This window comes from Symphalangus syndactylus, chromosome 18 (genome assembly GCF_028878055.3).
Source record: "Symphalangus syndactylus isolate Jambi chromosome 18, NHGRI_mSymSyn1-v2.1_pri, whole genome shotgun sequence".
In the NCBI taxonomy this organism is placed as follows: Eukaryota; Metazoa; Chordata; class Mammalia; order Primates; family Hylobatidae; genus Symphalangus; species Symphalangus syndactylus.
In genome coordinates this window covers 12,939,554-12,957,180 of record NC_072440.2, presented here as the reverse complement: position 1 = coordinate 12,957,180, position 17,627 = coordinate 12,939,554, and the positions used below count along the sequence as shown (strand labels likewise).

Genomic DNA, 17,627 nt, shown 5'->3' with positions numbered 1-17,627 from the left:
ACGTAGTCGCAGGTTCTGGGCATTAGGATGTGGACGTCTTGGGTGGGGGCCGTTATTCTGCTGACCACACCACCAAAATGACTGAGAAGGAATCTTCTGTTTACAAGGTTTTTTTTTTTTTTTTACAAAGCAGTGAGAAAGTGGTGAGCACCTCATTAGAAAATGGACAAAGGGTATGAGCAGACAATTTACAAAAAGAAGAGGTACCAATGAACAAAATAAAAAAAAATGTTTTATCTCACTCATGAATGAAAAGGCACATAGCCGACATGGAGACCACTGTTCTCCTGTTGAATGAGCAGTGGTGTGTGGTGTTGACACTGCTGGTGGGATATGAACCACAGCTCTTCAGCAGTGTGGACCAGTGGCCTTTTTAATGTGTGCTTTATGTCCCAGGCTTTCCATTTCTAGGAGTTTATCCCCAAGAGGTTATCATAGTTGTGTGCAAATATTTGTCTCCAAATATCTTTATTACTTTTTTGTAATCACTATTTTATTTTATTTTTTAGAGACAGGGTCTCACTCTGTAACCCAGATTGGAGTGCAGTGGTGCATTCTTGGCTCATTGCAACCTCCACCTCCCAGGCTCAAGCGATCATCCGACCATTTTTTTGGAATCACTTATATTATTTTTTTGAGACAGGGTCTCACTCTGTAACCCAGGTTGGAGTTCAGTGGTGCAATCTTGGCTCACTGCAACCTCAGCCTCCCAAGTAGCTGGGACCACAGGCTTATGTCACCACGCCCAGCCAATTTTTTTTGTATTTTTTGTACAGACACGGTTTCGGCATGTTGCCCAGGCTGGTCCTAAACTCCTGAGCTCAAGCGATCCGCCCACCTCGGCCTCCCAACATTGCCAGTATTGCCTTCAACAAACAGAGATTCGTTTATTTCCTGTGTCTGGTAGTCTGTGGTGAGCAGCGCAGGGTTGGGCAGCAGCTCAAAGCCATCACAGCCCCATGCTCTTTCCTGCCTGTCTGTCCTGCTGCCCTTCGTGGTGGCATCTTCACTCACGCACAATGGCTGAAGTCCCAGGCCTCACCTCTGTGTTCCAGGTGGAAAAAAAGGGAGAGAAGCTAGGGGCCAAAGGGGTGCTAGCTAAGCCTGTTTTTTTTTTTTTTTTTTTTTTTTAGAAAATTAAAAACCCCCATTTGTTTCTTGCTGGCTGTGAGAAATAAATGTGTGTCACAGGGCCAGCCATGGCTGTAGTCAGCCAAGGCAGCAAAGGCTTCTGGGTAGAGGTTGATCAGTCAACCAACAGTGTCTGCCACGTGGGGTATTTCATTTCCATCGGTTTTCCAAATTTGCTCTGATGAATATAAGACTTTTATAACAAAACTGTTAAGTCTTTTTCTTTTTGAGACGGAGTCTTGCTCTGTCACCCAGGCTGAAGTGCAGTGACATGATCTCGGCTCATTGCAACCTCCGCCTCCTGGGTTCAAGCCATTCTCCTGCCTCAGCTTCCCCAGTAGCTAGGATTACAGGCATGTACCACCATGCCCAGCTAATTTTTGTATTTTTAGTAGAGACGGGGTTTCACCATGTTTGCCAGGCTGGTCTCCAACTCCTGACCTCAGGTGATCCACCCGCCCCGGCCTCCCAGAGTGCTGGGATTACAGGCGTGAGCCACCGTGCCAAGCCCGTTAAATCTTTTAAAAAATTATATTTATCTTTTGCAATTCTGCATTCAATTTCAGACAAAATGATGGCAGGTGAGAATTCCCAGATGGGCGTTTCTTCAAGTTTTTAGTCTGTGGGCAGAGGCCGCAGTCCCTTCATTGCACACCCAGACACCCTCATCACCGTTTGGATGCCCAAGGGTCTGTGGTGGTGCTTGTCAGGCTGAGGCCCATTCTCAGGGACGGGCTGAATGCCCTGCTTGTGTGGGGTGTGGGGTGTGGGCTTGTATGGTGCCACTCATCCCTTCTGAACTGGGCCCTCAGGACCCCGGGTGGCTGCAGGGGGGGCCTGCGACAGCCGATGAGGAGCTGCTTCCTTCAGTCCTGTGGGTTCCTGGGAGCCCACCTTTCGGCCGAGCTGGTGGTGGGCTCTTGGGAAGGCAGGAGAGAGGCTCACTGGTTTTCCTTTTCTTTTCCATCAGCATCCAGCACGTGTATGGCGCCCAGCACCCCCCCTTTGATCCACTGTTACATGGCACGTAAGTGACGTTCCAACCTCACTTGGCGTCTTGGCTCTGATATGGGAGGGCTGTGGCAACCCTGGTCTTCCTGCTTCCCTCCTGCTCCCAGGCATTCCTGAGGGAGGAGACTGGTTTCTCATTCAGCCACACTGATCACGCAGTCGCTTTGTGTGAGACACTGTGCACCCCGTGCTGCGCATCTTGGTGAAGACAGTGGATGTGGGAGCCACAGCCTGATGTGGGGAGGTGGGGGAGCCCTGGGGAGAGTCAGGAGCTGGCATCCTTTAGCCATGGACAGCCTGGCTGCAGGCCATCCATGCTGGCTTGTCCTTTCCCCTCCTCCTTCCCGCATTCTCCAGCTGCTGGAGCCCGGCCCTGGCCTGTCCTGGCCCCTCCACAGCAGGCGGGAGCACAGAGTGTGGGGCTTGTGCTGGGCTGTTGTGACCCTGCAGGACTGCACTTGTCTGACAAGTTTCTCACATGAGGTGGGGCCGATGTTGTGTGTTGTCATATTTTGGGGGAATCTTGTTTGAATGATCATGTCTTCAAATCCATATACCACAGGCCTGCACCCTGCACAGGTGCGCCTGACCCACACCGCTCACTGCTGGGGAAAAAGGAGCCTTACTGGGATTTGGGGAAGGTGCCCCAGGCACTGGCCAGAGTGAGCTGGGGTGGTCCTGCTGGGTATCACCACGTGGCCCTGCACCTCCTCCCAGGTGGCCTTCCTGGAGCCCCTCCCCCTCCTGCCACTGAGTCCTCATGGGCTTCGCCTGCTCTTCTTTCTCTGTGAATTGTGTCTGCTTTTTCACTCACTATTGCTAAATGGAAGCTGAGCACTTCTATGCCTGTCTTTTCACCTGGGAATTCTTTCCTGGCTGGTTTTGGGTGAAGCCTTCGAGCATGTACGAGTAAAGACTGCTTTTGCATTGCAGTTTGCTCAAGTCCACGGCCAAGATGCCGACCACACCAGTGAAGGCCAAGAGGGTCAGCACCTTCCAGGAGTTTGAGAGCAATACCAGCGATGCCTGGGACGCTGGGGAGGACGATGACGAGCTCCTGGCCATGGCAGCGGAGAGCCTGAACTCCGAGGTGGTCATGGAAACGGCCAACCGTGTGCTGCGCAACCACAGCCAGCGGCAGGGGCGGCCCACGCTGCAGGAGGAGCCAGGGCTTCAGCAGAAGCCCAGGCCCGAGGCAGAGCCGCCCTCACCCCCCAGCGGCGACCTCCGGCTGGTGAAGTCTGTCAGTGAGAGCCACACGTCCTGTCCTGCAGGTATGATGGGAGGACGGAAGAGATGGTCTGGGTTTCTGGCCAAGCTAAGAAAGCGGCCAGAGCACTCTCACTGTGGGAGAATCAGTGGGTTCCCATCCTCATTTGCAGCAGGCCCCCTGGCCCACGAGAGCCCTTATGGGTCTCTTCCAAGGATAGGGGAGTGGGCTGCGCTCTTTCCTCGGGCTGTCAAGTGCTTTCTTCTGTCAGCACTCTGAGTGGAGTGGAGGCTTCTGTCCTAGCTAAGTGCGTCTCTCCTCCGAGTAGAGTGGAGGCACCAGGCTGTTGTGGGCTGGCCGTGAGAGGGCCACAGGGGAGCAAGCGCCTGGGGACACTGTCTCCCTCCTAATTCCACCAGCTTGCGATGGTTCCATGAGTGACATTGCCAGTCGAGGGGTCAGGCCCCTGCATGTTTAGGGGCTGGCCCTCTAGGCAGCTTACAGGATTCCTGCCAGGGGTGCATACACGTGGGCTCAGGTCTGTAGGGGCTGGGAGTCTGACTTTTGGGTCGCATTCTGACCCCCTTGGGTGGGGTTGTGTCTGGTGCCATGTGCATGGCACTGGTGTGCAGCAGCTGTTCTTGAGGCTGTTATCTGTGTCTGCCGCTCTTTGTGTGTTGCAGGCCATCACGTCTGTGATGGAAAAGCTGCATGGTCATGTGATGAACCCACCGTGGGCCACGGGCTCTGTTTTCAGAGCTTAGGATACCCCACTGGACAGACTGAGGTACATCTGTGCCCTGTGGAAAGTCCATTCTGGTGAGAGGGACAGATGCAGCACTGCCCACAGCCAGCAAGGGCACAGAGCGTGCTGGGAGGCAGCAAGTGCCACGGTCAAGAGAGGCAGAGAATGGGGTGGGAACGCTGTGGCCGTGAGAGCAGTGGGGAGCAGGTGTCATTTGAAATGGGGAGGTCAGGGTGTCTTCGCATCAGCGGTGCTGTTGGGAGGCAGGGGGTGAGGGGCAGGGGCGAAGGCCAGCTGGGGCGGCCACAGGCCCTCATAGGTACCTCCCTCCAAGGTCTTCTGGGGGCTAGGGTGCTCTCCCCACATTTCCAGTTGAGAAGATGGAGATTGTTAGGGTGGCCTGAGGTTACCCTGCAGAACTAGGTTTCATACCTCAGTCTAGTTTTTAAAACCACTTTCTAGGAATTGGTTAACTTCTAAAATGTTACAGCTCTCATTAGTTGAGAATGCTGTGCGTGATTTCATTTGATCAGTTTTCTTTTTGGAGTCTAATAAATTTTAAAGTCTTTGAACTTGTAAGTGGAGATCTGGTGATGGCCTTTGCGGGAGGCTTGGAAACCTGGTGATTGACTGAAGCATGCACTGACCGCCTCCTGCAGGCGTAGTCCTGGGCAGCGCCCTTCAGCCTGGGGCAGAGTCAGAGTTGCCAGGATCCTTGGCTTCATCTGCTCATGGGTGGTGCTGACATTGAAGCTCTGTGAGCCTCTCAGCACCCCGCCCCCTGCCCCCAAGATGCAGGACACTGTCAGGCTGAGAGTGGCCAGGACCGCAGGACCACATGGTGTGTGGCTGGGGGATCTGACAAGAGGCAGGCTCGGGCTGTGACCAGCTGGGGTTGGGGAGCTGTGAGATGTCACCCTGGGATGTCACCCTGGGATGGCCTCATCCTGGAAGAGCCAAGCAAAGGATACTCCAGGCAGCTTGCGCTGGGAGAAGGGGGCCCATGACCTCGTTGCCTTGTGTTCCCACCTGCCTGCCTTGGAGTTGGCCACCTTTCCTGTGTTTGCTTTCTGGGCAAGCTTTTTTTGAGCACTTCAGTATAATGACAATGATACCATATATTGATCATTTACTGTGTGGCAGGTACAGTATCAAGTACCTATGACACTAAACTCATTAAACTTTGCAGCAACACTAGGACATGAACTTATGGGCCTTGCTCAGGAGTGAGTGGCCCCTTATGTGTCCTGATGAGGCCACATCAGTCATTTCTAAAGATCGCAGGGAAGTCCAGCTGAGCACCTTTAATTCTGGAACTCCGTGCACAGCTGCTCTTCCTGCTGAATGTTGACTCTGAGGAACTGTAAGTGCTGCTGAAGCAGGAGCCTCTGAAGGAGGGAGGGGGGCACTGTCACCCACGGTCCTCCCCTCTGCCCAGGTGCTGATTCTCAGCCCTCTCTGCAGTAAGGCCGCAGCGGAAACTCGAGCCAGACGCCCCGGGCTGGAGCCCCAGCCCACTGCTTGGTGTGCAGCTGCTACAAAATAGGAATCACAGCAAGGGCGCTGAGGCTGGTGGGAGGAGATCCTCCCTGGGGTTGGGGGGAGTCAGGGAGAGTGGGCAGCGGGGATGGGAGGAGGAGACAGGGCGGTACTCTGAAGTCTATGCCTCCACTTTAGCAGACTTTTCTGGAAATTTAACTGGGCCACATTCTGCCCAGAGGCCATAGGTTGCCTGGCTCCTGGATAGCCTGAGGGTTTCTGTGTGAATTATTTTCCCCCACTCCCAGGTTATGAAGGAAATGGGGGCGCTCTGTGGGAAGGAGGGTGCGCGGGAGCGCGGCTCCTGCCTCCTTGTTCCAGCGGCCGCTGGAGTGGGTGTCAGCCCGTCCTGGAGTTTATTTTTCACTCTCATTTTCAGTTTTTGAAAAATGAGATAGCTAGACAGGATTTAGACCCAGGAGTTTGGAGCCTTTCCCAGCCTCTTGCTTGTTGGTCTCGGATGGCCGTGATGAGTGATCTGAGGGCCTTAGGGTCTTCCCTTGGGCTGACCCGGTCCCGGGTTGCTGGGTGGAACGTGCTGTCTCACCACCTGCTTGAGTCCCCGTGGGCCTGTCCATCTTGGGGTTCAGTGGGGCCTTGGTGGGCAGCAGCAAAGAGTGGGAGGGAGGGCGGGCAGCTTGTACTCCAGTGCCACCGCGGTCACTGCCTGTGGTGGGATCTGGGAAGGTGCCATCTCTCACCTGTCTGGCTTCCTTTGTTTCCTTGGGATGAGGGTCCCTGCGGGACCTTCCTCCCAGGGCACTGGTGAGACCCAGGAGGGCCAGGCAGGTGGCGGGGTTGGGCATGCTCTTGAGACGGCAGGTGAGTGCCCTCGCAGCACCCTGGTTCCTGCTGTGTCCCCACCGTTGCCTCCCGTCCTCAGCGCCTCTGCAGGCTTTCTCCTTTCCCTCACAGTAACTCACGGGCTTGCCCTCCACACTCAGGCCTGGCTGACCTGAGAGCACCGTCCTGCGCAGACCCTCTGGTTCATGTCACCTGGGCAGGCCCTGATCTTCCACCCCAGGCACTGGTGGGAGGCTGACCTCCACACAGCCCGAGGGGCCCTGGAGTTTTCTGGCTGTCATTGTGTTGCTTTTATGTGAGGTGGTCCATTTCGTTGATGAATAATACTCTGCCAGAGGCGAGTGAATTTCAAAGGTGTCATTTCCATGTTATTGCTCAAGAAACCGAGGTCCCCACCGCTCAGTGATGGGAAGAAGGGACCGTTGTGACCCAACAGCATTCACAAAGGGACAGTGGCACAGCAAGGAGGAACATGCGGTCGGGAGGAGCGCCCTCACCCTCACCCCCGTTCTCTCACCCCTGCAGAAAGTGCCAGCGATGCCGCCCCTCTACAGAGGTCCCAGTCTCTCCCACACTCGGCCACCGTCACGCTGGGTGGCACATCCGACCCCAGCACCCTCAGCAGCTCAGCATTGAGCGAAAGAGAGGCCTCCCGGCTCGACAAGTTCAAGCAGCTGCTTGCCGGCCCCAACACAGACCTTGGTAAGCACCCTGCCCTCTGGAGGACACACACAGACATTTCTTGCTGTTTCTGAAATAGATCACATTTTAAAGGATTCTGTGCATGCTTATGTAATGCACACGCGTCCGTGTGTAATTTGCCTTGGAGGAAGGTGATGTTTTCATGTAATATTTTCAAGTCAGTAAGTCACTAAGGTAGTAGCAATTTGTGCTTTAGACATGTTTTGTTAATGCTTTTCCCATGCAATTTGAAAATGTATTTTGCGTTCCTTTTTGTTTTCTTTTTTTAAAATTTGAGACAAGGTCTTACTCTGTCACCCGGCTGGAGTGCAGTGGTGCGATCATAGCTCACTGCAACCTGGAATTCCTGGGCTTAAGCAATCCTCCTGCCTCAGCCTCCTGAGTATGTGGGACTACAGGATTGTGCCACCAAGCTCAGCAAATTTTTTAAACAATTTTTTCTACAGATACGGGTCTCCCCATGTTGCCCAGGCTGGTCTTGAACTCCTAGGCTTAAGAGATCCTCCTGCTTCAGCCTCACAAAGCACTGGGCTTATAGGCGTGAGCCACCACGCCTGGCCCATTCTGTTTTCTTGTCATCCCATTTGCACTCTTTATTATTGCTGCCCTTGGTGAGCCCTTCGAGGCTGGCCAGGTGGACATCCTTGTTCTTGACAGTATTCTGAAGACAGTGGCTCATGGGGGCACAGCGCTGGTGACCATCAACTCAATCTGCTGGTTTTGTACTTTCCTGCCATGGGGCTGGCAGTCATCGGAGGGTGACAGGCTGTGAGCCCCGCAAGGGAGCAGGGGTGAGGCTGGGGCAGAGGGGCAGGCCCGCAGGGCGCAGCACAGTCACCAGCCTGACTCTTCCTCTGCGAGTTGCTTCCAGGCACACGCGGTGCCCATGTGGACTGCCATGGCCAGGCTCTGTGGAATGCACTTGCTTTGAGTTCCTCCGGTGGAATTCCTGCTGAATCCACGTCCTTCCTTTCCATATCTCATCTTTGTGGAGTGCCACTCTGGCTAGGTGTTTGCTAGACGCTGGGGTTCTTGGGAGGACCGGAATGTGGCCTTGGTCATGGGATTGCTTCACTGGGGGCACAAACCTGTATCAGACAGTTATGGCTGGTGTCACTGTGGCACTCTGAGAGCTGGAGGTGCAACGCCTGGCTTGGCCAGGAGGTGGCGAGTGGTGCACGCGGATGGGCCGCCTGGAACCACGCAGGAGCCATGCAGGGGCCGTAGAGGAGCTTGCAGCAGCCGGGCCTTCACGCTCAGGCCCAGGGCAGGGAGAGGGTTTCTGGGCAGAAGCAGCGGTTCAAAGGGCATGGCTGAAGCTGTGTTCCCAAGGCTGGGGAGGGCTCTTGGAAGGTCTCCTGGCTAGAAGGACACAGCTCTGAGTAGAGTTCTCAAAGTGGGTGTTTGTTTCTTCCTTATGTTTGTTTTTTTGAAACGGCAACACTTGCATGTGTTATAACATGACACAGCACAGCAGGGTGTACATGAAAATGAGGCCTGTCCCAGCCTCCACCTTCCGTTCCATTCCACAGCTCCAGGTGTCTCCTTCCAGTGATGGCCCATGCATGTGTTGGTTTAATCGTTTCATGTTGATGCAATTCAAACTTGCAGAACAGTTGGCAAGAATAGTGCCAAGAACTCCCATATGCTCTGTACCCAGAATCACCAATTATTTACATTTGCCCATTACCATTCTGCATGTGTGTGCCTGTTTTTGTGTGTATGTGTATACATACATATATATATACACACATATATATACACACACATTTTTCCTGAACCATTTGAGAGTCAGTTGGAGATACATCCCTTTACCTCTAAAACCTTCGCTGCATATTTCCTAAGCACAAAGACATTCCCTCAATAGCATCACAGCACAGGTGTCACAATCAGGAAATTTAACGTTGACACAGTACTATTTTAACACTTTTATTATTTTAATCCACAGTCCATAGTCACATTCTGCCAGTTGTCCCAGTAATGTCCTTTCCCTCTTTTTTCTTAGTCTAGACTCCAGTGGGGAGCAGGCGTTCCATTTGGGTGTCATGCCTCTGTCTTCTCCACTAACCTGGAGCAGCAGCTTTGCCAGTCTCTGCATTTCGATCTTGACACTTTAGCAGAGCACAGGCCAGTGATTTTGTGGGATGTCCCTTGGTTTGTGCTTGTCTGATGTTTGCCCACGATGAGATTCTGATTGATAATTTTTGGCAGGAACATCACTGAAGGGATTTGTGTTCTTCTTGGTCATCACAGTGGGGGCACGTGGTGCTGGTGGGTCCTCGCATTGATGATGTGGACTCCGATCACTTGGTTGAGGTGGCATCTGCCAGCTCTTTCCACTGAAGAGCTCCCCTTTTTCCTTTGGTGATGAAGTGCTCTGTAGAGAGATGCTCTGGGGTCTGTGCATTTCTACGGTGTATTTCTTTCTCCCCTTGCTCGGCAAGGCAGTTGTGCACCTCACTTTTTAAAGGAATGATACATTTTCCCATGATGTACATGGAGAACCGCCTTAGTCTTTAGAGTGCCCTGTAACATGCCATCCTCTGGATGTCCCCCCACTTGACTGCACCAGCCCCTGCGGATGGGCAGACAGGTTATTCCTCACTTGCTATTATTACAAACAACTCGAGAACGTTTCTTCAGGCGCCTGAACCTCCTTCTGTGATGGCGACACAGAGCATCCCTAGCCATGGGTGAGGCGAGAAGGCAGTGTGGGGGATGGCTCTGTGATTTCGGCTAGAGCACCGGGTAGGTGGAAGTGTCACCCACCAAGACAGGAGATACAGGTAGACCGTGCTTAACAGGAGTCTAGTCTTGTAGTTGATGTACCCATCTTGGCCACTGCCTCTTCTAGCATGCCAGTGCCCCTTCTCTGCTGGCTCTCGTGCCTCCAGGGTGCTGTGGAGATGCAGAACCACGTTGGACCTGGGAGAGTGGGTCCTGGAGCCGGGCTGCCTGTGTGGAGAGCTGGCGCCACTGGTTACTTGCCGCGTGACCTTGAGCCAGCTTGGTGATGATCCTGCTGTCAGACTTCTTGTTGCGTGATGGGCATGATGAAAGCAGTGCTCAGTTTGCAGTTTAAATGAGATAGGACGCATGACATGCTTAAGAGAGTGCCTGGCATGTACTAAACACTCAAAAATGTTAGTTATTTTTATGGTTGTTGTTATGTTCATTTGAACTGGACTTTTTGTCTTCTCACTTGATTTTTGTGCTATTGACGTATATGGTCGCTTAGTGGTCATTGACGAGTCAAGGACTTACAGATGTTTTCCTGGTTGTGTCCTGCGGTTTCCAGCAATAGGCAGGTGGAGGAGAGACAGCTGGTAAAAGCAAGATCTGCCGGATGGGAACCCTGTGCTGGGTCAGGCTCTGAGTACCCACCTGGAACATTCTGGAGGACTTTGTAATTGAAGCAACTTTTGGAAATTAAAATCATTCTTAAAAGTAAAGCTTTCAAGACTTGTAGGAAGATGGGAGTATGTAGGGCTGGATTTTAGCATGTAAAAATCAAGTTATTTTGTTAGGTTGAGGGGACTGTGGGTTTTCCCTTTCTTTATAATTCTATGTAAATATCAAATCTAAAACCAAAAGGCTAAATGCAGAGCTTTCAAAGTTAAACGATGACTGCATTTGTATTTGGTAGCAAGAGAAAACATCGCCAGTAAATTGCCTGTTTTTATAAGGCAGTTAAGATAGCTTTGGAAGACAGTGGAATGTACTGTCTTCACATTACATGAAAGACGTTAAGTGGCAAATATTTGCCAATGTTGGAGAAGCAAATCGCCGATGTGAGAAGTGCCACAGAAATGAGTCTACCCGCTGAATAGCATCTGTCCAGCGGAGTGCTGTTTTTCTTTGTTTAGCTTACGCTCTGTTACGAGCCTGGGGATGAAAGTAGCAAATAGAACTTAACAGCTCATTTTACTCTTAGCATTGGCTCAATATTTTTACTCACACAAAGACTGCCTGCTTTGAAGCCCTGGAAAATGACACTCAAGTTGGTCACATGTGTCTGGTGAATGGCAGTGCGATTTGGTAACATGTAGAACATGTAGTTTCCTGAGGACCGTCTAGGGCCTGCCTCATGGCAGTGGGGCCTCAGAGTGCGAACTGTGTGTGGAGCTCAGCTCTGGCCCTCAAGGCTTTCGAACGGTAGGACAGAAGGCACGACGACCCTTCCGTCAAGGAGTGGGGCCAGGCCACGGCCATGTTCCACTTCCCCTGAGGGGTAAGCATCCAGTCTAGGCTTTATGAGAGCGTGCTGATAGATGGAGGTCAGCAGGAGAGGGTGTTTTGGGGGTTGGGAGGGCATGAACAGAAGTTTGGAGCCGTACACCTTGGCAGCAATAATACGAGTAGATGCCCCCTTGGTGTCCGCACCTCCAGGGCAGCCCTGAAAGGGCCTGGGCCCTTGGTGACAGGAGGAAGCAGGTGCAGCCTTGGAGTAGGCCCTCAGTGTGATGGCTGGCCGTGTCCCTACTCATGAAGTGGCTCAACCTCCCTGTCTCGTCAGCTGTAGAGGGAGCATGAGACCTGCCCTGCAGGGTCCTTGTGAAGGTCTGCGGGAATTTATGTAAAGTCACTCACTCATTCAGGCTCTGTTGGGCACCTGCTGTGGTTGTGGGCACTGGGGAGAAATCGGCAGCCAGTCTTGCAAGGACCCTGCCCTCAAGGAGCTGACATTCTCGTGTGAGGAGACAGAGGGAGCTCGCTCAGTACCCCCGCAACCATCAGAAGGCAGGAAGCATGTAGGGAGAGTCAAGGCATGTGGAGGGTAGAGGCTGGAGCTGCTCTGCAGTTGGCTGTTTCTGGGACGAGATCTGCACGGAGGCAGGCATTTGAAGAGGGGGCATGAGCATTCTAGGGACAGGCCCAGAGGTGCAAAGATCCTGCGGGCAATAGAGCTTCATGTGCTTGAGGGGTTGCTGAAGCTGTGACCTGGTGGCTGAGTGGGGTGTGGGGAGAGGCCTGCAAGGCAGGCAGGGACCGGGTCCCCAGGGCTGAGAAGTCCTGGAGAAGGAGCTCTGCTTTTACTTCGAGCACAGCATGAAGCCTCTGGGAGGTTCTGAACCTGGGGAGTAAAGCGCAATGCAGAGCATCAGAAAGCGGTTGCTATTCTGTGGAAGGAAGAGCCGATGACTGCTTCTGAGCAGGGTGTTGCCAGTAGACATGGACTAGGTGGAGTCCTTGGGCAGCTCTTGGGAGGGGCTGGGGGAGGGTCAGAGTAGGGTGGGAGACAAGGGGGCAAGAGTGGAGGCCGTGGGCTGGGGGTGTGGGTGGGGTGGGCTGTGTGAGTCGGGGGCTGATGGGATCTGGAGCTGGGTAGACTGGTGAGAAGGCAAGAGCCAGGACCCCCATAGCTTAGAGCCTGAGGTCTGCAGGGACGGGGAACAGCCGATAGACACAGAAATCAGAACACACTCCAGAGATGGCATTTCACTGGGGAGACAAAATCACGAACTCATGAAACAGAGAGCCAGGGAAAGCAGTGTATTTAAATGCTCACGTAGTTACAGCCACTGGGGGCCTTTACTGTGTGCTGGGCACTGTGCCGTAGAGACAATGTTAACAGTCACCAAAAGACCCCCCTCTGCGCCCCCATCCCCTTCCTGCGTGCCCCAGATTGCTGGCCTTATCGCTGGTTTACAGCTGTGGAGCTTGAGACAAGGTTAAGCAGGCGGCTGCCCTCCAGCCCCACAGTGAGGGCAGAGCCGGCTGGGAACCGGGGTCACCCCGGGCTGGGCTCCCAGCCTCCAGGTCACACATTTCTGGTGAGTGTAGACAGTGGGCATTCTCGGTGCTGTTGGAGGCCTGAGGAAGGGCGGCGGTTTTCTCTCCTGTGGGCCTTGTTGGAAATCCTAGGTTCTGCTGTGGGAGCTGGGGCCAGGCACCCAGGAGCTGAAGCCGGGAGGGCACTTGGTTCTTGCGACCCGGCCATCAGCGTTCAGCGTCACCCTCTAGTGGCTGTCTTTGCAGCCTATGCTTCATTACCACAGCTGGGCACGTTGGCCTTATGGGTGGGGTGGGGGGGTGCTGACACTTGCGCATGCCTGTGTGTGTTCACCGTGCTTACTGAAAGGCAAGCACAGCCTCAGAAGAGAATAACGTGAGGGACGAAGAGGAAAGCTCAGGCTAACTCGGCCTTGCCCTGGCGTCTCATCAGGGAAGGGCTTTGTCAAGGAAGGCAGCCCCCTGGCCACCTAGAACTGCCGGATGCAGAGGCCCGGGGCGGAGGGAACAAACTCCCGCTCGCACAGCCCTTCTGTGCATCAGTGGCTTAGCCACACCCAGATCCTTGCTGGCCCTGCTCTGTCCTCAAGTCCTCTGCAGTGAGTGTCACATAGTAGGTACTTGTCATTTGATGGTTCACCGACTGTTCAGCTAGACTTTTCTCGCCTTCCTTTGGGGCGTGCATGGTCCTCTGTCTCTGGTTTTACCTTGTTTCTTAGATAAATTTATTAGGTGAGTAACTGACACTACCATCCAATGGCAGCTCAGCAACAATGCGATGGTACCTCCTTGAGCCAAGGACGGGCTTTCCCGGCTGTGTGGCTCTGGGTTTGTGTTTCCCCCCCGTGGCTTCCTCCACATCACCGTTACTCTGCCTTCCCTCAAATCTTGCCCCCGGCCTTGGCGCCTTTTTGCCCGTGTGTTCCCACTTAGGACAGGAGCTGTGCCTATTTCTTTTCTCTGCTGGTTTTGTCACTAAAGGGTTTCTGTGATCATCATTAGCGGAAATGTTATTGAGAGTTAGGGAAATGGAAAAGATAATAAAACCAACAAACCAAAATTGCCGCTGTTTCCACATGCGTTATTAACTAGAGTTGTGCTTTCTTTTTCCCTCTAATTTATTCCCTCTTAATCGGTTCTTACCAGTCCTTCAGAGCTCACTGGCAGAAATGGCCCTCGGCGGCTGTTTTGTCTGCAGAATGGTCTGGGCTTCAGGCAGGGCGTGCGAGAGCCTCAGATGAACACGCTGGCTGCTCCCTTTCATGGCGTTGCTGGCATCCTTTTTTCTGGGTGACGTTTTCCCTGCTCGATGTGGTATTTGAACTACATGTGGTATCACTCGGCTTAAAATAACCAAATTAGATATGATTTGGTAAAAATTAGGAATTTCATTTACTATCCATGGTAGCGTAAGTCTTCGGTTTAATAGGAAACCCTTCACTGTTCCTTCAGGTGATTTATTTCTGTTGAATGGTGATTTTTAGTCTGTAATATTAGAAGGAAATGCTAACAGAGAGTTTGTAAGTCTTTGGTATGGTTTTAAAGGAGCTGCCTTAAAAACTTATCTGTTGCATGTTTGTCTTTTTTTCTTATAATTTCTTTTGTAGATGAAGATATTGGATACCGACTTGAACAATTGTGCAGCTGTGGTGTTTTCTCTATGTGAGGGATAGGAGAAGGAAGGTAGGGCGAGTACGGCAGGATCCCCAGGGACTCATTGCTCCTCGCCCTGTACAACATTTTCTACTTGTAACTTAGCTCCTATTATGGTTTCCTCTAAGAGAGTATGAGTTTGTGTCCATCTGCCCATTAGACTGTGATCCTCTCTTGGGCCGTGGCTGGAGTCACTCATCCTCCTGTTCCAGTGACTGGCACATGCATGGCACATTCTCAGGAAATGCTGGCAGAGTTAATTGAGCCACCGGCGGTCAGTCTCCTTCTCTCTTACCCCGTGTTCTTGAGTGGTGAGTGGGGCATCGCTAGTTTTCCAGTTGACACAGGGTGCCTTGTATCCGGGGCTTTCCGTGAAGATGTGTTTTTGCTGTAGGTAACAGAAAAGCAGACGCAAGGACTTTTGAACAAATTCAAAAGTTAGGTTTCTCAGCAAGATGCCTGGAGGCAGGTAGCTGTTGGCACTGGTTCACTGGCTCAGTGATGTCCTCAGGATCTAAGCTCCAAGTCACTTGGCCTCTTCCTCACAGCTCTAAAGGGGCTGTCACCATCATGGGGTGATGGAAGGAGCAGTCACCAAGGCAGGCGTCTTCTTACTGGGAGAGTAGGGCTTCCTTCAGAGCCAGGCCACATGGCCACTCCTGGTGGTAGGGGGAGCTGCCAAGGATGTGTCTCCTGTGGGCTGGACATGAGCACTTTCAAACTGGGATTCTGGAAACAGAGAGGTGGGACAGGTTGGATATTGGTTAGGCAGCCAACTGTGTTTGCCATTCACAGAGATTGATGTGTGTGTCTGTCACCACCCGTCCCCCGCCCAGATTTCTGGTTCCTTAATGTCTTTCTGTCCTTTTCTTCTTCTTCTTTTTTTTTTTTTTTTTTTTTTTTTATTTTGAGATGGAGTCTTGCTCTGTTGCCTAGGCTGGAGTGCAGTGGCTTGATCTCGGCCCACTGCAGCCTCCGCCTCCCAGGTTCAAGTGATTCTCCTGGCTCAGCCTCCTGAGTAGCTGGGATTACAGGCACCCGCCACCACACCCGGCTAAGTTTTGTATTTTTAGTAGAGACGGGGTTTCACCATGTTGGTCAGGCTGGTCTCGAACTCCTGACTTCATGATCCACCCACTTCGGCCTCCCAAAGTGCTGGGATTACAGGCGTGAGCCACCGCTCCCGGCCTCCGTCCCTCTTACTGCATTTACCCCATGGCTCAGTGCTGAGCGCTGTGTGGAAAATGTAGTAGAGACTCAGATGTTTGATTGCATTGAACTGTCCACAGAGTGCTGGGTGTAGAGGGACTCAGTAAGTGAACTTTGAATTCTCATAGTCAGAGACATGGCATTTAGAATGAACCCTCTTCTGTTCTGATTTATTGTATTTTTTTGTCTGGAAATGGAGCTGAGACTCAAAGGGCCACAAACTATCCCATTACTCGAGTGCGTAGTACTGAAAGCTGCCAAGAAAATAATGTTTTTGTTTTAAGATGGTTTAAATTCCTTGGAGTCTATTATTTAAAAAAATGTGCAACCACAGACCATTAGAACTGACATGTAAGACTGAGCTGAAAAAAAACATCAAGCTAAAAAAGGATATAAAATGTGTTAACTTAGAAAAATGTGATAATGTATCTTTGACTTTCTGGGGGCTGTGGGTATGATGGTGAGTTGTCACCCAAGCCTGAAGACAGAGTGATGGGAGCCTGAGGAGGCAGAGGTGAGTGTCTGGCTGGTGGGTCCCACCCAGGTCTGGAGTGGGTAGAATGGTGCTGATGTTTGGCCAGTCAGACCCGAGTAGATACAATTATGGAATTGGGTTTGGTGATATGAGGAGGGGAAGCTCAACCTCTTCACAGGGCTGGCCGAGCAAGTGTGTGCAGAGCCAATAGGGCTTTGCTCCTCCCTAGGCATGGCCTGGATGCTCTAGTATTATGGTATATTTTATAAGAGGATTGGCAGGTTCTGTGACCGCAGATTCTTCCTGCTCAACCGCAGATTCTACAGGTGCATCCTGTAGACACTTTACAGGCGAAGTTACAGGGAAGAGGATTTCTTTAAGAAGGAAAGTTGGAAGACAGTGGTGAGCAATTAGAATTCACCACCAGCGTGGAACGATGGGGGATCAACAGCAGCAGGATTGTTCTCCTTCTTTAGAGTTCAGGGCTTCAGGGATTAGTACTGATTGTGATGGTGATTGTGGGGGTGATGGTGATGATGGTGGTGATGATAGTGGTGATGGCAATGGTAACTGATCATGGTGGTGGGAATGATGGTGATACCAACTCTCCTGCTTGTCGGTGTTGTGGACCCTGTCAGCCCGTGCTGAGGACTTCTGTCCTGTCTGCTCTGAGGCCCCAATGCTGATTTGGTTGGAGCTGTTTGGGAGGCACAGTGGGTTTGATGTTAGAAGGAAGACACACACGCATGCGTCTGTGTGACAAAGCCATTTGCTTGATGACACTCTGGCACTACTTGGCACTGCACCTCTGCAGCGGCAGTGACCAGTGTTTTTCCAGCCCTCCCCACAGGCTAGCTCATTTGTCTGGCATTCACTCCATATGATGAGTAGGGCGGCAGGATTCCTGTGATTCCCATTTTGCAGATGAAGAAACTGAGGCTTGGAAATGGAGGAGGACCTAAGGTCAGATGCCAACCAGTAGCAACAATCACTTGATTTAATCCAGGCTTCTTTGCATTACACACTGCTTTGCTTACTTTAATAGGACATGAAGAGTTCGGTTTTGGAAATTTTATACAGGGCTGGGTGAAGTAGCTCATACTTGTAATCCCAGCAGTTGGGAGGCCTAGGTGGGAGGATTGCTGGAGCCCAGGAGTTAGAGGCTACGGTGAGCTATGATCATGCCACTGCACTCCAGCCTGGGTGACCGAGCAACACCCTGTTTCTAAAAGAAAAAGGAAAAAAAGTAAAAAAGAAACTTGATACAGGATTAAATCATAGATGATTAAAATAAGAAAATGGGAAGAAATTTCTAACAAACAGAAACGCAGTAAGGGGCCGGGCGCAGTGGCTCACGTCTATAATCCCAGCACTTTGGGAGGCCAAGGCGGGTGGATCGCCTGAGGTCCGGAGTT

The 17,627-nt window shown here is 52.1% G+C and overlaps 1 protein-coding gene across 16 annotated transcripts in view; it reads left to right on the top strand.

Moving 5' to 3' along the window:
* The window catches only part of TBC1D22A (TBC1 domain family member 22A), a 403,669-nt gene that overhangs the window by 27,931 nt on the left and 358,111 nt on the right, over positions 1 to 17,627 (top strand). For 12 of the 16 annotated variants that reach the window (XM_063622512.1, XM_055252819.2, XM_055252831.2 and 9 more), the window contains 3 exons: positions 2,102 to 2,158; positions 3,076 to 3,416; positions 6,966 to 7,142. In XM_063622512.1, coding sequence (XP_063478582.1) covers positions 2,102 to 2,158; positions 3,076 to 3,416; positions 6,966 to 7,142 — 575 coding nt within the window. Of the gene's footprint in view, positions 1 to 2,101; positions 2,159 to 2,342; positions 2,387 to 3,075; positions 3,417 to 6,965; positions 7,143 to 17,627 lie in introns of those variants that run through there. The other 4 variants (XM_055252828.2, XM_063622515.1, XM_055252822.2 and 1 more) reach the window with 3 other exon arrangements.